We start from the raw sequence: 24,521 nt of genomic DNA on the forward strand, positions 1-24,521 counted from the left end.
GATATTGTAAGTTGCAATTCATTAAAACATTAAACAATTGTACATCCATTTTTTTCTCTTATACATGAATGTTAAAACTGATTAAGAGAAAAAGGTTATGATATTCACAAGGTTCCATTGATACGTACATTTTGATATTTAGATTTTTTCATCTTCTTCTTTTTGTCCTTTTATACAAATGAAGTTATTGCAAAAGGTTGATTTGCCCCCTTAAAGTCACGGAGCCACCGCCCCGGCGGCGATGTTATTTTCTTGTAGGATGGCATGGAAAGGTCATGCATAGGTTAGGCAGGCCTTTATACAACGAATTGTCGACCACCTCATACTTATTCATGCCCTTTAAAAGATTTTTTTTTAATTAAAGGTATTACAAAGTTTTGGTATGGGGTCATGAATTCGGTTCAAATTAAAATATTGGAAGCATATGCGTTCCTACATTATTCATTGATCGTTGTCGCGGTTGAAATCGAGTCTGAAGTTATGAAATTATAAATAATAAACTCTTTATGTTGTATAGCTCCCTCTCAAGGTCAAGATATTAATTTAGCTTTGAAACAATGTTTCTAGACTAAAATCGACTGATTAGCTATTCCCGTTTGGAAATTATATATCACAACTACATATTCTGAGATTTTCATGGTCGCAGCTACCATTGTACGGCCATAGGCGCTATTTAAAATTTATCAAAATTTACCGGGAGCACCGGTACATTTTTATATTCAATTTTCTCGAAAACAGAAGGGTTTTAGGGGCTAAATTTTTTAGTGATTATAATACATCAACAGGGGCATCCAAATATATCAAAATTGTAAAGATTCACTATCCACCCAATTTTCAAAATTCCCCAAAACTTTGTATTACTTTTAAACATCAATATTTATCAGTAACATTTTGCTAGTAGAGCTACAAATATGAGCAACGACGTGGGTTAGGGTACGGGTTACGTTTAAGGGTTAAGACTGAGGTTTCAGTTTAGCATTAGGATTTCAGATTCGATTCGACGATCGATGCGATTGTTATTTTGCCCGTATCGATCAAGTAGCTCGCTGTAAAATCTACATTTGCCATCTTTTGATGAAAATAATCATGTTGTAAGAAGCCTTGGAGGTTATAAACGATGCATGGCATTGCATGGTTTAAACAAAAGCCACTTTATTGGTTTTACGTAACCTTGGAAAAAATACAAGAATAAATGCTCCAGAAAAGGATTTGATATGTTAAGGGGGATTTTAATTTCAATTTCAATTTCATATTTATTGCCCAATGGAAATTTGTTTTGCTCTCATTTTACATTTTATCGAAATTTACAAATTAAAGTATTAACAGATAGCATAGCAAATGGTAATTATTGTAACTGATTTCTTGGTCATTTTCATAACAGGCTGTACAGACCTATAGATTATTCATGGTTTAGACAATGTAATATGCTTATCTCCGTCTATAATGATAAAATTCGGTGCCAGTAACTAATAATACGGTCGCCAAGACGTTCAGGAAATCAACTAAGGACCTTCCCAATTTCATAAGCATTGCCTTTAGAAATCATGTGTCACATTATGTAATACGTCATTGTTATGTTTGAACAGGTGTCTCATTGTACAAAGTGATTGCATTTTGAAAGTCTTTGCGATTGTGTTTTATTTGATATCATTATCCCGATCAGGCGTCTTTCAAACAACAAGATTCAAAACATTGAGGTTGGAGTTTTTGATGGCCTGCAGAATTTAACATATTTGTGAGTAAAATTTCTTTTGGCTACTCTACGTGTTTACCGAATGCAATTTATTACATGGTTCCTTTGACCCCTATGTAAGAGGCCTGTTTATCAATTAAATGCATACTTTTTAAAAACAAAAAATCTCTTCACAACTGAAAAAAGCTTGCCAGAGGCCTACCCGACACAGCAACGAATAATGTATGCAATGATGATTCCATCTATGAAATGCATTTTGCAGGTTTATTTGATATGATTAAATCACAGAAACTAAACAAGAACCGCATATTAGATTATGCTTTGGAGCTATATTTTTAAAACAATCAAATTTTGTCAAGTAATGCGTTTCTAAATTGCTCCCATCTATTTTAAATATGTTAATAATTCAATATTCATGACTTTGTTCGAAGTTGAAGTGATGTGATGTTATGTGATGTTATAATCAATTCAACTTGACTAAATTCAGTTTATTCTACTGTGACTACAATTGCTCCTGCAACCATTTTTACGACCAAGTAATTCTAAATCAAATATTATACCTTAGTCACGCCGGCAAGACCTATACCAGACTGACTACAGACCGAACAATACTATTACATTACCGCCCATTGCAAACGAATTGGTCGGTTAAGAGCCTTGGGGTGTCGTTTTCGCTTCGGGGTGGAGTATGTTTGGTGGTGTGACCATGGTAGTAGGTCCATGGTGTGACTAAGGTCTTAGACTTCTCGATGAACCAAACAATATGTTTACGTATCATCACGTATTATTAATCCTAGATAATTGATGACGTCTTAATAAATTAATATTTTTGTGTTATCATTATTATCAGGTTTCTTCAATCAAACAACATCAGCTGGATTCAAGTGGGGTCATTTTCGCATCTGGAGAACCTTCTAATATTGTAAATTACAAACATTAAAACATTTTAAACAATTTTACATCCTATGCCTTCTTTTATACGTGCATGTTAAAACTGATTAAGAGAAAAAGGTTATGATATTCACAAAGATCCATTAATACGTACATTTCGATATTCCAATAAGGTAACTCGATGTTATTGATCCCTATAGCGGAATTATAAGATTTTTTTAACTACACTGAGACGAATACATTCCTTGCCATTTCCTATAACTTAATTCAAAGCACCTGTGAGATTTTTGATAAGCCCTTCAAAAACAACAACCAAAAAATTAAAATTTCTTTGATGTTTGATGATGAATAATACGATAGTAGCATTAATGCTAATCTGCTGTGGATTTTTTTTCTCCAATCTCAAGTGAAATATTTAACAAATGAGATGTAGAAAATCATTTAGATACCATCTTTGGACGTAAATTCGAACAAAGGTAACCTTTACCACACACGTGTAAAACGTATGATGACTGTATGTATATGCTACAGTCCACACACAAGCTGTATCTGTGTTCAGTGCTGAGCCTTTGGGGTAGAACAGTCCTGGCGTAGGGGGCGCATATCAGCTTTCTAGCAATCTTTGCAGATATTTACACTTTAATTCAACGGATAGAATACGAAATGATCTCGTACATATTTGTTTTAATACAATGGAAAAAAATTCTCAATATTCTATGGTCAATACGTCAAAATTCTACGAAGTTTTATATGCTAAAAAGATTCAAGTTTTTCTGATACCGCATGAAACGAGTTACGAATGTTTCACATTTTCCGACTTTAACCCGCATTGCGACTTAACAACGCATATTCTTTTTCTTTTTTTCCCAGAAATTTGTCATCGAATTCAATTCAGCATTTAGAGCGTGGGGTATTCTCTGGACTTCGGTCTCTTCAGTATCTGTAAGTGCAACAAAAATGGGGGGGGGGGGGGGCAAGTCTAAGCCTACTGCCCCTCTCTATGTTACAAAACACATCTAAGATTTTAATATATAACTAATTCAATTCAATTGATTAAAATCAAACAAAAAGGATCTTTCTCAATTTTTTTTATAACATTGGATAACAAAATTATAGTGTAACATAGATAATTAGGTGTAAAAGTAAAGATAACGATACCAGGAACGGCAAAAATAACGTAGTACTGCAGGTCTCCTCTGTATATATTACAACTTTTTTTTCTTTCTATTCTTTTCAAATAAAAAGGAATACGGAAAGAAAAAAAAACATGATGGTAAAACAATATACACTGTTGGTCATAATGGTGGAATAATTACTTTTACCCCAATTTATTGAATGATTTTGACAATGATTTATTCCTAATAGATCTAGATAATAGTATACATTCTCAGATTGTATTGAATGACACTTGGGGAGTGTTTGTTTTGCGTGACTGCTAAAGTATGTGTGTGCTACTATGCTAATCAACTAGGGGACCTACGTCCTTAAGTAATAACTGACAGTAATGGGGATTAATGCCTCATAAAAGGGCACTAATATAGCACATCGACACGGTTTTAATCCTGTGGACTCACAGTAACGAGGCTATTGCTTAGCCAATGAATCATGACTGTACGCAGCGGGCGCTAGGGTACGTCGACGCCCCCACAAAAACAAAAAAACAAAGAAAATGCAATAAATTTTCAATAATTCATTGCATTTCCCCCAGTCCCCAACAGGAAAAATTCCTCTGTAGGGCCATGCATTACGGTTCAAGGCATGCCCACATAGACGATTTTTTTTAATGTTTGGGGTCGGGGCAAAATGCAATGAATTATTGAAAATTTATTGCATTTTCTTTGTTTTTTTGCTTTTGTTGGGGCGTCGACGTACCCTAGCACCCGCTGTGTACAGTCATGATTCATTGGCTAAGCAATGTATTCGTTACTGTGAGCCCCCAGGATCAAAATGGGGTGGGAGTTTGTTCCAGAGGGCGGGTGCGATCGATGAAAAGGCACGGTCACCATAACGTGTTTTTGTTCGTGGGTCCTGAATTAGTTGCATGGAGGAAGATGAACGGAGGGATCTGGCAGAAGAGGAGGATCGAAGGCAGACTAGGTCAAGAAGATATTTAGGGGCAAGGTTATATGTTATTTTGAATGAAAAAAGTAGGATTTTGAAAGTGATGCGAGAATGGACCGGTAACCATTGATTCCAATATCGATTATAGATTATCAGTTGATTACTGATCTTTGCTGGATAATCAACTGGTAGTCAACTGATTTTCAAACGATCTACTAGTTTTCTACTGCTAAATCTACTGGTTTGCAACTGGTTTTCAACTGGTAAATCAACTGGTCCCAGTTAGCGGTGTTTCAATTTCCATATTAAATACCAGTTGAATGTACTGCTTTCAACTGGTACCAGACCAGTTGCCTACTGGTTTCAACTGTTTTTTCGACCTGGGTTGCATACAATACCAACATAGGAGTTGCTATGTCAGACGCAGGGGCGTCGCCAGAGGGGGGGGGGGGGGGTGTGGGGGGGGGGGTGCGACACCCCCCACCTGTCAGGATATTGTCGGTAAAATTGCGCTGCCGTCGGGAAAAGAGAGAAAAGGGGGAGGGGAAAAAAGAGAGGGAAAGGGAAAGAAAAGAAAAAGAAAAGGAAAAGAAAAGAAAGAAAGGAAAAGAAAGGAAAGAAAGGAAAAGAAAGGAAAGAAAAGAGAAGAAAGAAAGAGAAAAAACAAAAAGAGGGAGGAGAGGAAAGAAGGAAAAGAAAGAAAAGGGAGAAGAAAAAAAAGTAAAAGGAAAACAAAAGAAACGGGGGTGAAAGAGAGGAGAGAGAGGAGAGGTAAGAGCCTGAGAGAGGAGGAGTGGGAGTAAAAGAGAGAAGGGGGTTGTTGGGTGGAGTCGTCTCGTCGAAGGAGCAAGAAAAACACGGGTACAAATGTTGCTATGTCGGGTCAGCTGTGTCGGTATTCTTGCTCGATCCTCGTGTACTATATCAATGCAGAAGTTTGAAGTCGGTATATTGTCGGTCGGCCGACAAGTTTTTTTCCCTACGAACTGTGACTTTTTATCCGATGTGACGACTTCGAGAGTGACTACAACTACAATACTTGTATTTTCTCGAAGATTCACTTTCCTATAATATCAGCTCAAGAAATCAGAGGTTTAACATTTTCGGGGAAACTAAATTCAAACAAGGTTTAAGAGTCAACAACGGTACGACGAATCGTCTTCCTTTATCTATATTGGAAGGGGAAAACTTCATTTAGACGAGTCGAGAACGGTACAACGAATCGTCTTCTTTCTCTAATATTTTAAGGAAACGTCAAAGCTTCCGCGCTTCGCGCTAAAGGGGGAAACTGAATTCAGACAATAAGAGCTTATTAAGAGTCGAAAACGGTACAACGAATCGTCTCCTTTTTCTAATAATTTAATGAAACGTCAAAACTTCCGCGCTTCGCGCGGGAGGGGGAAGCTTTATTCAGACAAGGATTAAGAGTCGAGCACGGTTCAACGAATCGTCTACTTTCTCTAATAATTTAATGAAACGTCAAAATGTCCGCGCTTTGCGCGGAGGGGGAAGCTTCATTCACACAAGGATTAAGAGTCGAAAACAGTTCACCAAATAGGGCTTATTAAGAGTCGAAAACGGTACAACGAATCGTCTTCTTTCTCTAATAATTTAATGAAACGTCAAAGCTTCCGCGCTTCGCGCGAGAGGGGGAAACTGAATTCAGACAATTAGGGCTTATTAAGAGTCGAAAACGGTACAACAAATCGTCTTCTTTCTCTAATAATTTAATGAAACGTCAAAGCTTCCGCGCTTCGCGCGAGAGGGGGAAACTGAATTCAGATGAATAGGGAGTAATAAGAGTCGAAAACGGTACGACGAATCGTCTTCCTTTCTCTATATTGTGACGAAACGCCAAAAATTTCGCGCTTCGCGCGAAGGGAGAAAACTTCATTTAGACGAGTCGAGAACGGTACAACGAATCGTCTTCTTTCTCTAATAATTTAATGAAACGTCAAAATTTCCGCGCTTCGCGCGGGAGGGGGGGGGGGGGGGGGGGGGGGGGGGGGGGGGGGGGGGGGGGGGAGGGAAACTTCATTTAGACAAGGATTAACAGTCGAGAAAGGTACAATAAATCGTCTTCTTTTCCTAATAGTAATAATTTAGAGGCCTATCACCCACATCCCCTAATGAGCGCTCTTTAAGTGATTTGCTTGCTCACTACCGCCCTCCCTAAAATAAGATCCTAGCTCCGCGCCTGCATTAAAATATATCAGCTATGAAGTATGATGCTGACTAAGTTGACGAAATAATTCGTATATTTTTGTCGTCGAGGAAAATTACCATTTGCGCATATGCAAGTACTATAGATAGTCCATAGGAAAAACAATTTAGCCTTCGGCCCCGGGTTTATAGGGTTAAATTTGTAGATATTGGACATTTAATTTTGTCGGTAATTGGTCGCTAGTTTTGTCGGTAATCGTTGGCCTCTACACCCCCCCCCCCCCCCCGACTGAAAAAGGTCTAGCTACGCCCTGGTCAGACGTGCCGTAGCATCACCAGGAAAAGATAGGAAATGTGAAGGGATTGTATGAAAGAATGCAATTCTTTTGTGAGCATGTGCTGAGCTGGGGGAAGTTACAGACCACTGTTTCTTGTTAGCTCACTAATGATTGACAGATGATGTTACAAGATAAATGAGATATGGAGCATTTTTTTGGTGGAGCATAGCGGGTCTGAGAAAATTACTTTAAGAATTATTTTAAAATCTATGAAAGATATTAAGATGTTTGAATAACAAAGTAAGAGTTGCATGCAGCCCTGCACATCAACAGCAATCAACTTATATTTGGATGTCACCCGACCTATAAGATATTCACTCCCTAAGGTGTTCGTTTTTTTCCCCTTCATTTCTTACAGGGATTTGATGTACAACAATATCCAGGGTATCGAAGGATTTACGTTCGAATCTCTGGCGTCTCTCCAATTTCTGTAAGTTATGTCAATAGCATTTAATTTTCTTGATATTTACATCCGTGGACAAGGGATTTTTAAAGCAATATTTGCCCCCTGATCTGTACCCAGGTGTATGCAACGGGCAACTTATTGACATCATTGGGATAGTAATAAATTACGACCCATCAATAGGAGCAATATTGATACCGATGGCAACTATTAATAGGATCTACAACCACATAACACTTGGATGTGCCGTGGTTTAGTTGCTCATTCACTTGACTCTAAATCCAGTGATTGAAGGTGCGAATCTCAGCCCACGACTAAAGCGTTGGTCACAACCCACCGTACGGTTTTGGGGGAGGAAACGGCCGCCACGTTTTCTGAAAACGTAGGGAGGGAGTGGCAAAGGCAGGGAGGGAATACCGGCAACGCACAGTGTAAGTACGTGGCCCGAATATGGAAGGCCATCGCCGCCATATATCGCAAGCGAGCTTGCGTTACTGGTTAGTAGCTTACGGTAGTTAGTTGTAGTGCTTGCGTTACTGAGTAGTAGCTTGCGGTAGTTAGTTGTAGTGCTTGCGGTAGTTGATCGGCCAATTACGGTGCAGGATTATCGTTTACGTACACAAAACGGGAAATACAGTACCGCATGTTAAACATGTGTACGTATATTTAACTCTGGCGAATCAGAGCACTTGTTATAGCGGGCCGCCGGGTAGCCTTTTCGGCCGTGTCGCGAATTTAGTTATGCAAAGGGACTACGATCGGGGCGAGTATGTGTTAGTGTTACAGTATAGTTCGTGCTATTTAGTCCTTATAAGACTGGTCTGTATCTTTAATCATACTTTATCACTTCTCAAATGGGAAAATTCTGGCATTTTACTCTCTGAAAAGTTTACAGTTTGAACACCAAAAAGGGGAAACAGATGTGGCGCGGGACGGAGCTAGAATTGTATGGGGCATCTTAGCCCGACTTGGCCTGTCAATTATATATATATTTTTAATACGTCTTGTCGCAAGCAAGGAGGGGGTGGGAGGAGGGGCTCAGGCTGTTTTGCAATTTAGGGCGTGGACTGAAAGGGAACTAATAGGAATTGATTGCGAGTAGGTCTATTTTTAATATTTTTGTTTTATTTAGGCCGCAGATCTCTGCAGATGAGCACATGGAATGCGCACGAACCAAGCGTAAGCGAGGCGCGGATCCAGGGGAAAGGTGGGTCCAGGGGGCCTTCCCCCCCCCCAAAAAAAATATATATATTAAAACAAATTTTTAAAAAATTTTTAAAAAAAGGAGAGAGGGGGAGAAGGAAAAGAAGGGAAAGGGAAAGAAGAGAGAAAAGGGAAAGAAAGAAGAGGAAGAAGAAAAGAAAAGGGGGAAAGAAGGAGATCGGGGGACGAAAGGACCTTGCCCATGCTGTTGCCTCCCCCCCCCCGCAGCAAAAACAGAGAGCAGGAAGGAAAGAGAAAGAAGAAAAAAAGGAAAAGGAGATAAAGGGAAGGAAAAAAAGAGGAAGAAGAAGAAAAAAAGAAGGGGGATATCGCCGACCAGTCGTGGATCGGGGGGGGGGGGGGGCAAAATGCCCTTGCCTCCCGCTCCCCCCCCCCACCTCAGCAAAATAAAGAAAGAAAGAGAGAGAGAGAGAGAGAAAGAATGGATAGGAAGGGAAGGGGAAGGAGGAAAGATAGTGAAAGAAAATAAAAAGGAAGAAGACAAGAAAAGGGGGAAAAGAAGGGAAAATAAGTTGCGATTTGTATCGCTTCTTCTTTCGTCATTGAGACCAAGCGCCAAATACGCACCTGATCAACCCTGGCGTACTGCAAGGGGGGGGGGGGGGGCTTGGAGCATTTGACCCCAACACAATTTCCAACGTGGTTTATTTCTAAATCAATACCAGTGATTTACAAATTTTGCTTAAATGACATAATTTTTTCGGGATTTTTCCTCGCTTTTTAGTTCACTAAATTTGTGAATGCATTTGTTGGAAAATGACAAATTCAAAAATTTACAGTCAGGCAAGAAATATGCTTATTAAGAGGCCAATATGCCAGGGTCCGCAGAACGGTGGGGCTCAGGGGACTTGACCTCCCTCCCCCTCTTTGTTTAAAAAGTATATTAAGAGAAATAGAAAGAAAGACAGAAAGAAAGAAAAAAGAGTGACCTGCATGTGTCACAAATATGGTCAGCTGACCGTAATTAAAAACCCCTGGTTCCCACCCAGGGCTCTAAGGCGGGCCTCTGGATGCTCATCAGACGGTAATTTAATTCCTTAAACTCCTGAGCTTCTGGGGGCTGCGTCCCCTGGACCTCACGCCAATTAGTGACATGTCAGTGTCATGAATAAGGTATCGAAATATGCTCATTTGACCGTAATTAAATGCCCATACCCCTAAGCTTCCGGGGGTTCCACCCCTTATTCCCCACCGGGGTTTGCCCTAGACCCCACGCCCCTTCGCTGTATCTGAACGTAAATACTTTATCCCCCACCAAAAAAAAAAAAAAACGTTCAGCGGGGCCTGCAGGTAAAAGTGGTGGTTATAGATGAGATTTTATCTCTGACCCCCCCCCCTCCCCCCCCCCCCCAAAAAAAAAAAAAAAAAAAAAAAAAAAAATTTACACCACTGCTGGAAACCATAACGTACCGATATTTGGCTCGCATGATTTTAAATCCCCCCCCCCCCTGAGAAATCCTGGATCCGTGCCTGCATTTGTTTATGAATATAATGACTGTGATCTGTCCATAACACAAGATACCCTTTTGTAATTTGATGGTTTATTTTTGGTTCTGAAGTTTATAAATGAGAAATAAAGAATATTACGGACTAGCACAACCTCATGCTTCGGGATCTGAACCACCCATCTCATGATGCCATATTAGAAGAAATTGAATTAAACTCAAATGGGAAACTTCCATAGTTCTTACAAAGTCCGTGTATATTGATTAATGAACCATTGCCCTTTAAGTTTACTAGTTTCATGTATTGAGATAAATATAAGAACATAAATAAATAAAATCATATGAGTTAGAGTACTAATAAGTAGGCCTATTAGACATTGTAACAGTGGCGATATAAATATTGTAAATAAAATAGTCGTCAATGAAAGTTGACCACTTCACTTTTCTCTTGAAACTTGAAAATGGTCCAATAACGCTTGTGTCTTTTTTAACTTACCGCCATCAGAGTCATATATTTTGAAGAAACAAACAGTAAAATTAATTGTAGGTGCCCCGCCCTTTGCAAATAAAGTTAAGACCTAATTTCTTTGACAGCTCGGAAATTGTTGACATCAATTGGCATCTTACGAAAAGAGAGAGAAGGGGGTAAATTAAATTCCCTTGCTGAGAATGGGAACGATTCCGCCATAGAGGTCGGGGCGCCATAGTATTGTTAAAAGTTGGTTGAAAACTAATTTCCTCTATTTGTGAAGTATGAATATTGTTAATAAATGATCAATTATCTGTTGATACACAATCAAATTGGTATAGCGTCATCTGCCACCAAATTTAATTCAATTTCAACTCAATTCGAATGATTTTTATTTCAAAACTCAATAAAAACAAGAAAGAATGCTTACATAAAATTAACATCTAATGACATTTAGAATATTCGAGAATTTTTTTAAAAAGGAATAGGAAAAAAAAAGAAAAAAGGAGAAAAGAACACATGCACTGCTCGAAATGTTGAGCTTTCATATACATAATAAAAAACACAGTCGAGGAGTACATGACTGTGCAGAGGTGGCGCTCGCGGGGGGGGGGGGGGGGGGGGGGGGGGGCGGGAGGCACATCCCCCCCCCCCCCCAATTTTTGAAGTACCCCAAAATTGCCCCTTCCTACAGGAAAAGTGTCCCTTACCGTTGTAAGAAGTGCCCCTTTTTACATAGAAAAGTACCCCTTTTAATTTGATAAGTGCCACCATTACTTTAAAAAGTGCACCTTCCCCTTTCCGACTCTGATAAGTACCCCTTTTATTTTGACACGTACCAATTTTCCTTCGACAAGTTCCCATGTTCCTTTGCAATAAGTTTCCATTTTTCATTCTCACAAGTGCCCTTTTTAATCTCTAGTAAGTGCCCCTTTTTTACTTTTGATAAGCGCCTCTTCACCTCTGATAATTACCCTATTCAAATCTGAGAAGTGCCCCTTTTTCTTTGACAAGTGCCCCTTTTGCCTTGTAAGAAGTGCCCCTTCCCAGTTTAATAACTAACCCTTTTTAACTCGGATAAGCGCACCTTATATTTTCCCATGCGCCCCCTTTCCTTTCTAATAAGTGCCCCTTTTCCTTATGATAAGTGCCCCCATTAAAAATATCCCCTTCCACTTCTCATAAATGCCCTTTTTCATCTCTTGTAAATGACCCTATATAATTCTGAGAGAAAATCGTTTTACTTTGACAAGTGCCCCTTCCTCTCCTGATAAATGCTCTTTTCATCTCTAATAAATTCCCCTTTTATTTGACACGTCCCCCTTTCCTCCCCAATAAATGCTCATTTTCCTTCTTATAAGTGCCCCTTCCTCTTCTCATAATTACCCCCTTTTCATCTCTGACAAGTGCCCCGTTTATTTTAAGATGCGCCTCTTTTTCTTTTTAATGGGAGCCACTTACTCACTTGTTATAAATGCCCCTTTAAAATCTGATGAGTGCCTTTTTTCCGTCGACAAATGCCCATTTCCCATTGTCATAAGTGCCCTTTTCATCCCTGGTTAGTGCCTCTTTTTTTAGGTGTAAGAAGTGCCCCATGTTCACCTCTGTTAATTAGCCTTTGCACTTTGACACGTGCTCCTTTTCTTTTCTAATAAGTGTCTTATCCCTTTCGATAAGTGTTCCCTTTTCCTCTCATCATTAAACGTGCCTCAAGTGACTAAGAGAAATTTCACCAAAAGCACGCTCGCTACGCTCGCTCGCATGTAGTGTTACTAATCAAAGGTCTTTTCAGTCTTCCGTTATGAGAATGTGCTTATAAACCCATCAGGATATTTTGGGTTTTTCCTCTTTATAAGATGTAATTTTTCGCACTGCGACCTCACAAATCTTAAAATTTTTCCTCGCTCGCAAATGAATTTTCAGACCATCACACCCAACTGCAAAGTATGATGCTTAAGCTATATCTTATATGATGTATAATGAGAAACAAATATTGAAATCATCCCTGATAATGTAATCATATATGGGTATATACCAATATCTAAAAACTATGTCTATCTTTTGCTTCTGCAATTCTCTTTGAAGGTGCCCTTTTTTCTCCCGAAAGTGCCTTTTTTTGTTGGTGCCCCCCCCCACTTTGGAAGTCGCTCCGCCGCCTCTGTGACTGTGTGTACATGTCACATGTGTTAATGCTCCAACACTCAAGAGCGGTCGAAGATTCCATAAATTAATACATTTAGTAGATGCATATTTGCATAGGCTGTTAAGTAGAACATTGAACACGATGACGATAGTCAAGACTCAAGACGAGGTCAGAGACAAGCGCAAGGACACGGATAAAGACACGGAGAAATTAGCTCCCGTCCTTCTCTCTCTCTCTCTCTCCCTCTCTCTCTCTCTCTCTCTCTGTACAATTTATAATATTAACATTCCTTTCTTTTTTACAAAACGTACATACGGGTGTCAACTTGGAGGGGGAGGGGGTGGGGTTATCAGGGAATAAGGTTGGGGGCACACCCCTTTGCATTCTAAGGGATGATGTCGAAATTAAAAATAAATAACAAGTGGGAGAGGAGGGGGTGAAATATATTTCCTAGCAACGGCGCACTAAATATTGTAATGGGAAGGGGTAAATGCATCAATTTTGAGGACAGCTTAAAATTATTAAAATAGAATATGAACATGTATATATACATATTTTTTTTCCAATTAAAATGTATAGACCAGTTTGAGAAACACCCCTCTCAAATAATGAAATTGAAGCTCTTTACCAATCATGACTGTGAAAGAATATGTTTTTGACTAAATACGTGACGATACAAATTTTGCGGGGAAACCGCCTACTAATTGATATATATATTTGGAAAATTATCACATCACACAGCTCAGGATCCGGTCTGGAAAAATATCGTGAATGTACTTCAACATTGAACATTTGGGCAGATATTTCTGCTTTTTTGCAAATTTAGTTTAAGAGTATTGCCATATAAACCTCTGAAGGCAAAATTTAAACAATATTGAATGGATATTTTGTACCCAAAACCCTTAAACGGCATTTTAACTTCTACCCGTCTATATCTTTAACTTGGTGCCCTCTCTTTGCGTTCCATTTTATTATTATTTTTATTTTTAAAAATTTGTTCAGTGTCCATTTTCAGTTGTGCCCTCCCTTTTAATAATTTTATTAATATCATAATTTTAAATTAAACTCAAATTTCAATTTGAGTTGCCCCCTTAAATTTGTTTGAACCTCAAGTTGCCCCCCCCCCTTCCCCTAATTTTCAATTAACACCCCTTTCAAGCCCCTTTTAACTCTTTTTTGAACTCCTCCCCCTACTCCTATATTAAACATTGAAACGCCCCTAAATACATCCACTCTATTTCCTGAAATTTACAAAGCGTTGTCAAATTGGAGGGAGGGGGGGAATCAGGGTACAAGGGTACAAGGGTAGGGGCACAGGAAATTGGAGGACAGCTTAAAGTTTAAACAAAAGAATATGTATATACGTATTTATATTCAATTAAAATGTATTCTTTTCCCTCTTTTCCATTTTCTTCCTCTATATTTTCTTTCCCGGCCTTTCTCTCCTCTTTCCCTTTCCCTCTCCCTTCCCTTCCTTCTCTCTCTCTCTCTCTCTCTCTCGCTCTTTGCTGAGTGAGGGTGGGGGAGGAAGGGCATTTCGTCCCCCGATCCACACCATGTTGGCTGGAAAAATCGCAACTAATCTCCCCTACCTTTCTTTTTCCTCTTTTTGTCCTTGTTTCCCTTTCTCTTCTCTTCTCTTTCCATTTCAATTTCCCTTTCCTTCCTTTTCTCTGTCTCTGTTAAGTTTCCTGGGAGGTGGGCAAGGGCGTTTCGGCCCTCCCCCCGATCTACATTTTTTGGCGGGATTAATCACAACTGATCTCCCCTACGTTTCACCTTTTTCTTTTCTTCCTCTGTTTTGTTCCCTTTAGCTCTTCTTTTTCCCTTACCCCCTTCTTCTCTTTTTTTTTGTTGTTGGGGGGGGGGGGGGGGCAACAGTCTGGGAGGCCCTCCCCCGATCTCCTTCTTTTCTTCTTCCTCTTCTTTCTTTCCCTTTTCTCTCCTCTTTCCCTTTCCCTTCTTTTCCTTCTCTCTCTCTCTCTCTCTCTCTTGTTAACGGGGAGGGAGAGGCCCCCCCCCCCCGCTAGGGACAAGACGTACTAAACGAAGTGAATTGACGGGCCAAGTCAGGCTATCTAAGAAACACCCCAATACACTTTTAGCTCCGTCCCGCGCCGCGCCGCTGTTTTGCTACATGTATATTGGTATTCAAAATTGTACCTAAAAATTGATTTTCAGAGAGTAAAATGCTAGAATTTTCCCTACCATCGGAGGGAGAATTGAATTCTTGATATCAAGAAATATTTTCCGTTGTAAAGCAATGGTAATTCTTGATATCAAGAAATATGTTTAAATGATAAAACGGCTTGCCATACTACCGTGCTGTCCGTCATGAAAATGCATAAGATGGGGCCTTGTTCACGAGTATACAGTATAGTCGTGATACAGGCCCCCATGTCCGTGTTGTGGAACACGCAACGCCGTTGCGCGGCCTGTAGGAGACTCTTATAGTATACTGGTCATACACGCCCCCCAACTGCGGGGCCTGTATCACGAGTATGCCTGGAACATACTCGAGACTAGTAAGTTAAAAACCAAATATTGTAGACGAACACGTGGTGGATATCAATAAATATTATGCATATCTGCCATAGGCTTAGGAAGATTTTCAGGATTGGGGGGGGGGGGGGGGGGGGGGGGGGGTGGGGGGGGGGGGGGGGGCTCCATCATTTTGTTTTTGACCCGCTGTTTGAAGATCATCCCCCCCCCCCCCCCCACCTGCCCCTCCCCCGTTGTCACCATTTTAGACAGTCTTCCTTTTTCTTCTCTCCTTGCTCTATCCCCATTTTTAGACCCACTAGGGAGATTTTCAGGATTGGGGGGGGGGGGGGGGGGGTACGGTGATTAATTTGAAACACAGTATTTTTTGCCTTTTCGGTATAAATTATATACCCAATAGGATTTTTTTCTTCTCTCTCTCTATGACCTGAAATCGCTGCATTCTAAACCCTTGATATTTAAAATAAATCCCCTGAAATAATTGTTTTTAACATGGGTTAAATATATTAAAGAAATATGGCGTCGGAGGTTTAAATCACGTTCGGAATTCCATATGCAGTTAAACCATGCGAGCACAAAGCGCGAGCCGAAATATTTCGATATAATGATTTGATAATGTAGAGTGGGTAGGCAAAGGGCGTGGTTCCATGCGCGTAGCTAGGATTTTATTTTAGGGGGGCGATAATGAGCACCCTTTGCGTGCGAATCATTTAAAGAGCGTGCAAAGCAGGGAGGGGGGTAGTTTCCCCGCGCGAAGCGCCGAAGCTCTGAAAGAAGACGATTCTTTGTACTTTTCTCGACTCTTAATCCTTGTCTGAATTCAGTCTCTCTCTCCCCCCCCCCCTCCTGCGCGAAGCGCGGAAGCTTTGACGTATTATTAGACAAAGAAGACGATTCGTTGGACCTTTCTCGACTCTTGATCCTTATCTGTAATCAGCCCCCCCCCCCGCCGCGCGAATCGCGGAAGCTTTGACGTTTCATTAATTTATTAGAGAAAGAAGACGATTCGATGTACCGTTCTCGAATCTTAATCCTTATCTGATGTCAGTTTCCTCCACCTCCAGCACGAAGCGCGAAAACTTTGAAGTTTCATTAAATTATTAGCAAAAGAAGACGATTCGTTGTACCTTTCTCGACTCTTAATCCTTGTCTGAATTCATTCCTCTCCTCCTGCGCGAAGCGCGGAAGCTTTGATGTATTACTAGCGAAAGAAGACGATTCGTTGTACCTTTCTCGACTCCTTTTCAGTTGAAGAAATTAATAAAAGTAGGCCTACTTGAAGAAATCGTTGAATTGTAAGATATTCAGATTTTTTATATTAAGTTAAACAAAGTAATAGGTGTTAAAATAACACACATTTAACACCTTTGGAAAAAATAATACGCTAGGAACGAGAAAAACAAAACTTTTATTATCACACATGCCTATAATCGGACATATTTAAAAAACTGAAATGTGGCACCGCCCAAAAAATAAAATTCTGAGATCCTCCTTCGTCTTTAATTTGCACCTGGAAATAAATTGTTTGTTCCTCGTCTATGTCATCGCAGCGAACAAATTTCAGACTTTTCTTCCTTTGAGGAGCTTTCACATGCAGCCTCAGACAAATGTGCCAAAGAAGTTTTCTCTTCTTGTGTTCCTGGAAACAAAGTTTTGTTGGCAATAGTAACGTTAGACAGTCATAACCCACATCCAATGAATGAATCGCGGTTAATGGAATGATATTTTTTTCTGACCACTATAAAGAACAAATCATACGATATCATTCCGCCTACATCAGATCTGATTAAAAAAGGGCAATGAATTATTTTTAAAAAAATTACTTGATGAAGTCCGGGGAGATGAAGATGTGCCTGTGATGATCTTACTCCAATGCAATGCAAGGCTATAAGCCCCCCTCAATCAATCTCCCAATATTTATAAACTGTCAGTTTTAATAATAATTTGAATACTAAGTCGATCTGTAAATTATAGAAACGCATAAAGCTTCTAGCCCAGAACATAAGTGTGCAAATATATTTGGGGAGGGCGGGATCAATGATAGCCTATCCGAGCCCGAACAAAATATTGGGAGGGGGGGGGGGGGGGGGGGCTCGATGATATCCGAGCCCCTCAAAAATATCAGGGGGCTCCGTGATGTTATCCGAGCCCCACAAAAATATCGGGGGCTCCGTGATATTATCCGAGCCCCACCAACAATAATTGGGGGGGGGGGGGCTGATGATATCTGAGTCCCTCCAAAATATGGGGGGGGGGGGGGCTCAAGGATATCTTAGCCCCACCAAAATATGGGGAGGGGGTGCTCAATGATATCAGAGTCCCGCCAAGAAAATATTTGGGGGTCTCAATTATATCCGAGATATATATATTGATGGGGGGTCAATGTTATGCGAGATCCGATGTCTGAGCCCCCCCCCCCCCCCTCCCCAATAAATATTTATAAAATGTTTATATTTGAATGGTAAGTCTGTAGATTATAGGTATACATGAGTTTCATGCCTAGAATATAATGATAGGGGAGGTGGGGGTTAATGATATCCGAGCCCCGCAATAAGTATTGGATGCGGCTCAATGATATGTGAGCCCCACTTAAAATAGTGGGGGCTCAATGGTATCTGCGCCCCTAAGGACTCAATGATATCTAAGCCCACCACAAAATTGGGGGCTCAATGATATCTATAAGCCCCGCCAAAAATATTGGGCGACTAGGTTCAATGATATCTGAGCCCCCCCCCCCCCAAGATTTTTCATTGGGGGGCTGTGCCCCCGCAAGCCCCCCTCCCCGGTTCTTAAGCCTATGTCTACGATCACGACTGAATCACCATGGTATCACCGATCTCTAGCTAGCTCTAGCTCTAGCTATAGAAAAAAAGATCGGTGTGTGTTTCTATGGCATGCAACGATGGGTATGATTGGTCAACATTAAACTAACGGTAGTGTGTTTTACTTACGCTACTGAATTACTTAGACAGTTGCGTTAATGAAAACTAAAGAGCTTACGTAGGTAAAATAATCCCTAGAATGAGTATACGTAAGCTCTTCATCATTTGACTAACGTAACTGTTTAGTAACGCAAGCGCTACTCTGTAAAATCATTGGATACTAAGTGTACGTTAGTGTTTCCTTATTGGTTACGTTACTAGTTAAGTTTATGGCGGGGATGGCCTTCCATACCCGAACGCCACGCCTGGCCGTGAGCGGTTGCGTGCATCGTACGTTGCGCATGTGGTAAGTGCGTTGTACGTGCTTACAACGTGCTTACAACATACGGTCTCCGTGCGGTTGCCACGTTATCGTACGGAGGCCGTACTTACACGTACGGATACCCAAATTTTTCCTTTTTTTGCACATAGACAGCACGCACTTGCAAGTACGGCGGATTGTGACCACCGCATAACGTCCATTGGCGAGACATTAATCCACGTTTGCCACTCTCCATCCTGGTAGGCCTATAAATGGGTACCTATAGCAATCGCTAGGGTTATAATGATTACAGGGCCTTCAGGGTGGACACTATTGTTCCTGATGATTCTCCCCTGGGCAAACAAAATTATTCTTAGTAGAAGTAATAGTATTAGTAGTACACAGAGACAAATTAGCTTTTGTTTACTAACATGTTTTTGTCCCAAAAATCCAAATAGATGCTCTTGTTAGTTTAACACATACATGTTTAGGTGTTAGTATTCAAAAACTTAAAACGCAGGTAAATTAAACACTTATTGTTAAACAGGGGCGTAGACAACGGGGGGGATGAGGGGGATGCATCCCCCCACCTCACAAGGGGGGGATGGCATGTACAATCATCCCCCCCCCCAGGTTTTGGGGAATGATATTTGCTTCCTTAATAAGTCATAATGATTATAATAATAGTAATAATAATAATGATAACAATTATAATATTAATAATAATAATAATTATGGAAACATTGTGCAATTTAATCTTTGGAAAGCAAGAGGAGTACCAGGTAAATACTACATGATATATTTGGCAATAGTATCGCTAGTCAGGAAGAAATGGGGAAGTTCATTTAATCAATTATTGATACAAATGTTCTTGGAGAAAATAGATAATGAACATGATCAGTCTGACCTTTTGACAGTAGAAATTCAAAAACTAAAAACTAGAAATATTTATGTTGATTATGTTAGTAAATTGACATGTAGACCTGTCTGTGAAACCTATTTTCCACTAAATATGGGATAGAAGAGGAGGAATGGCCACAAATGTATCTACTCCCATTTAAATGCACAATAGAAGTTAAGATGAGAGTCTTCCAGTTTAAAATTTTGCATAATATTCTATACACCAATGAGAGACTATTTAAAATGAAGCAAGTTCAGACAGAACTTTGCACATTGTGCGAGACCTCTGTTGAAACTCCTTTACATTTTTTTTTATGAGTGTAAGGTTGCTGAAGATTTAAGACGAGCTTTTGTTGATAAAATTAGTCTAAAGCTATCTGTCAGATATGAGGATCTATCTAGGAAAAGAATGATGTTTGGATTCATAAAGGATTGGAAGGGACCACATAAAATATTATTAAATCACTTAATTATCTTATTGAAGAGATACATTTATATTCAGATATGCAGGAATTTAGTAGTAAGTTTCATAGGTTTTGAAACGTTCATTTGCAAAATCAGACATATAGAATTGGTAATTGCTAAACAAAAGCACAAAGAAAACATGCACTATAGAAAATGGTCCCCTATTGAGAATTTATTTTAATTATCCATAATTATATTTTGATAATACAGTTCAAACCACCCGAGACTGATTTTTTAGTTTTTACATCAGGTCTGTTTGTTTGTTTACAGTGATTCGTATTTGATTATTGTTCTTTTAATGTTATACAATTATTTTATTCTTGTATGATTGTTGTTTTTGTAATGTTACAAAAAATTTGGAAAATCAATAAAAATTTGGAAAATAAAAAATAATAATAATTATGATGATGATAATAATAATCCTCATCATTATTGTAATTGTGTTTATTGTTATTAGCCGCATTCACACGGTGAAAGCCAATTCAGACGGTAAAAAAAAAGAAAATCTTACAAGTATTTTGTGGTTTCCAAACCACAAGATAACCACAAGATTAAACAGGCGCGGATCTACGGGGGGGGGGGTTTAGGTGGTTTCAACCCCCCCCCCCCTTGGGCGGCCCAAAAAAACAAACCCAAAAAAAAAGGGGGTGGAAAGAAGAAAAAAAAAAAAAAAAAGAAAGAAAAAAGAACGCACGCTGGAGAGAAACCCTTTCAAGTGCAAATATTGTGAGAAGATATTCAACTCATCTGGTAACTTAACCAAACGCATGATAACTCTGGATATAACTGTGTATTTAACTGTTACTTGATTTAAAAAGACGTTATCATGCACTGCTTTTTATGGTCTCCATTTTGTTAATAGATGCCAGGAAAACATCACTTACGGGGTTCAAATAAACACCCCCCAAAAAATTGGCTCGCCGCTTCGCGGCTCGTGGACGATGCACTGCATCGTCATTATTGGTCAACCCCCCCCCCCTTGGCAAAAAGCTAGATCCGCCCCTGAGTCATCCCCCCAGGTGTACGAACCTGTCTACGCCACTGTTGTTAAACAATCAGTTTATCCGCTTGTTAGCAATCAGTTATGTCTCTTACTGTTAGATAATGAATGGTTTATCCGTTGTGAAATTGATCAAGATAAGTAAGCGTTTGTAGACACGCTGCTACTAACAGTTCACAAGCACTATTTTCAGAAGCAATTGGTTGAATCTGGTTGAAATCGGTTGAAACTCTACAATTTAGAATGTAGAAATATACGAATTATGCCCCATTAACAGTTCTTGTTTTACTCTCTCTGGAAACAGGTTCTTCCATGATTCTGAATTGGGAGCTATCGATCTTAATGCACTTACTGGTCTCACATCAATAGAGAAAATGTAAGGAAACTTCTTCATTTCAGTTCTTATTTTTGTTATTTTCTGTCATTGTCCTTCTTTTCTAGAGCTGATGACTACAACCCGATGGCATTTGCATCGGGTTAAACGAAATGCACTAAATCTACATAAACAGATAAAAAGAAATAGTTTGCCTCACATTTCTAACTATCGTTGCTATCTTTCAAGTAAATGTGAATAGTCTTTGTAGCGAGGTATTTCATCATCGATGTGAATTAGGCATCAATTATATCTCTAAAAAGCTGAGCATAGGCGACGTAGGACTTAAATCATTAGATTTCATTTCCAATCACAGAAAGGAATAAAGGACTTTTCGTTAGAAGTATGCAACATGTAATCAAGACTATCCCAGGCGCGGTTTTAGATTATGAATGCATGGGGGGGGGGGGATTTTGTTGCGGTTCATGCATTTTTGTTTCTACAAGTGCTTCCTTAAATCCATTTATATCATTCTGGGGAGGGGCTTGAGCCCCCAGACCCCTTATAGAACAGCTATTTCACTACTATTTTCTCTTATCATCCAGGTCTACATCTGATAATCGCCTGTGTTGTCTTCTAAACAACAACGTGAACGTCACCTGCGCTAGGACAGCACAGACGAGTCAATTGGACACATGTAACAGGCTCTATCCAAACTGGGCCTTGAGGATTGCAGGATGGGTCATGGGGTTGCTGGCTTTGGGCGGTAACGGGGTCGTTCTCTTTGTTCGGCTACGTGATAGGAAGAAGCAAAGATCTACGGTTCAGAACACCATGATTGGTAGCTTAGCAATGGCTGATATTATGATGGGACTGTACATGATCACCATCACTTCTGCTGATGTTTACTATGGTGATGAGTTCTATCTCAGTGCTCCTCAATGGCGGGGTTCCCACATGTGTCGATTTGCTGGTTTCATCGGCTTTCTCTCGAGTGAGGCATCGGTCCTTACCTTGACCTTGATCACTGTTGATAGGTTCATTAGCATCATGTTCCCCTTCGGGAAGCTTAAGATTCAATACAAGGGGTCCTTGATTCTCGTCGGGGCAGTCTGGTCATTTACCATAGTGTTAAGTCTGGGACTGGTGATTGTTACATCCTACAGACCCGATGTCTACGGACTTTCCAACGTGTGCCTTGGTCTTCCGCTCCATGTTGATCAACAGGACACAGGAATGCTGGTTTTCAGCGGAGATTATATTGATGGGTATCAAGTTAACTACGAGAACACCAACATAAGTTTTAGACCTCCATGGTTATTCTCCATTATAATCTTCATTGGATTAAATTTGGTTTCCTTCGCTTTCATCTTGGTCTGTTACATCCTGATCTTCATCAAGGTCAGTCGGTCATCGGCCAAAGTCCTCAACACCAAATCCAATAAGCAAGAGATCAAATTGGCCTTTCGTATGGCACTGCTCGTTGCTACCGATCTCGCCTGTTGGATGCCAGTAATCATCATGGGCATCCTTTCTCAAACTGGTGCCGTCACCCTCGATCCTTCCCTCTACGCCTGGACAGTGATCCTCATCGTCCCCATCAACTCATCCATCAATCCCTTCCTATATACCTTCATCATGTACATCGATGGTAGGGAAAAGAGAACGAGCAAAGGCAGCCAAGTCAACTTACCAGGAGATCAAACTAACGCAGTGGAAATCAGCCTCATGTCAACGGTTACCGACAATAAGACCAAAGGTCCAATCTCTCGCGTGTAAGGTAATGATGTTTAGCCATCGCTTGACAATTGTTATTATTATTTGCTTATCTTTTCAAATATTGTTATTAACATGATGCTCAATCTTTTTATAATGATATATACTATTTTTCCTGCTAGATACTATATACATAAATGATATTTGTTTTCGTTTTATCAGCGCTCTAATCAGTATCTGTAAAAGTGCTCAATTATTATAGTTTGTAGTACAAATCATATATTGTTGGCAGAACACGCTCTTTATCCTAAAAACATCTGTCTGCAGAAAGATTTAAGATCTGTTGATGCAATCTCAGTCCACGAGGCTGGCAGTCCAATGGACCGTCAACGTCATACTCGCGGGCCTCCTAACAAATCATTGTTTAGTGTCCAATAGACCGACTCCCCACGAGGCCGACAGCAATAATGACCGACATGTTTTATGTTCCCTTTGTATATTTTTTTTTTTAGGGGGGGGGGGGTGTCTTAAATTCTTGCTGCTGTCGGTCCCATGGACCTTTAAGCATAATTTTCTCTTGGATAATATTTTCCCATTGTATTTTCTTGATTTTTCGGTCTCATTGGCTGTCAGTAAAATGGACTATGGGCCTCGTGAATCTTGTTTCAGTGTTGGTCTGGTTGGCTATCAGTCTAATTGGCTATGGTTCTCGTGAATCTTGTGTCAATGTTGGTCTCGTAGGTTGTCGGTCTGATGGGCTATGGTTCTCGTGAATCTTGTGTCAGTGTTGGTATCGAAGGCTGTCAGTCTAATGGGCTATGGGTCTCGTGAATCTTGTGTCAGTGTTGGTATCGAAGGCTGTCAGTCTAATGGGCTATGGGTCTCGTGAATCTTGTGTCACTGTTGATCTCGGAGGCTGTCAGTCTAATGGGCTATGGGTCTCGTGAATCTTGTGTCAATGTTAGTCTCGTAGGCTGTCGGACTAATGGGTTATGGGTCTCGTGAATCTTGTGTCAATGTTGGTCTCGTGGGCTGTCGGTCTTCTTTGATAACCTCTGGTCATTTCTTTAGACTGATGCAACATCCAGTATTGAAAGTGGCTGATGGAATGATAAAGGTCGTGGAGATAATTTACTTCTTGATATAGATACAAATGAAACTGTAACCATTTCACGTGCCTTCCTAAATTCTCTAAGGGTGGAAATTATTTTCTCAGTCAATGGTGCGGCACGTAGAGGGGGTTTCTAGGGGGGGGGGGCTAATTCTGAAAAATAATGTTATTTTTTTGATTTCATATCAACCTTATCAAATATATCTTAGGTCAAACGGCTAAAAGGGGTCGGTCGTCCCTAATATAAGAATAAACAATCGATCGAGCTGCCACTGCATACGATTTAGAGGAAAGAGGGGAAAATATATACCCCATTGAGTGAAACAAAAAATATTTCCATTTAATTCACAAGATTGCATACAAAATGATAATTGACATTTATCTGAAATACATGTACAAGTGATTTGATGTATCGGTAAAGGAAGATATTTCAAATAAATTATTGTGTTGTTCTGAAGTTGAACGCAGCGCCTTGTAAACCAATTAGGCTGTTGAACAAAA

General features: G+C 40.0%; 1 protein-coding gene across 1 annotated transcript; it reads left to right on the top strand.

The window, feature by feature from the left end:
- The first annotated feature begins 1,674 nt into the window (after positions 1–1,674).
- On the top strand, positions 1,675–24,143 carry LOC105443927 (G-protein coupled receptor GRL101-like). Its single transcript, XM_030989211.1, has 6 exons — positions 1,675–1,735; positions 2,544–2,615; positions 3,455–3,526; positions 7,505–7,576; positions 21,185–21,256; positions 21,799–24,143. The coding sequence occupies exons 4-6, from the start codon at positions 7,512–7,514 to the stop codon at positions 22,970–22,972; spliced, it is 1,311 nt and encodes a 436-aa protein (XP_030845071.1). The 5' UTR covers positions 1,675–1,735; positions 2,544–2,615; positions 3,455–3,526; positions 7,505–7,511; the 3' UTR covers positions 22,973–24,143.
- Positions 24,144–24,521: the final 378 nt, after the last annotated feature.

This window comes from Strongylocentrotus purpuratus, unplaced genomic scaffold (assembly GCF_000002235.5).
Source record: "Strongylocentrotus purpuratus isolate Spur 01 unplaced genomic scaffold, Spur_5.0 spur5_scaffold_18, whole genome shotgun sequence".
NCBI lineage: Eukaryota > Metazoa > Echinodermata > Echinoidea > Camarodonta > Strongylocentrotidae > Strongylocentrotus > Strongylocentrotus purpuratus.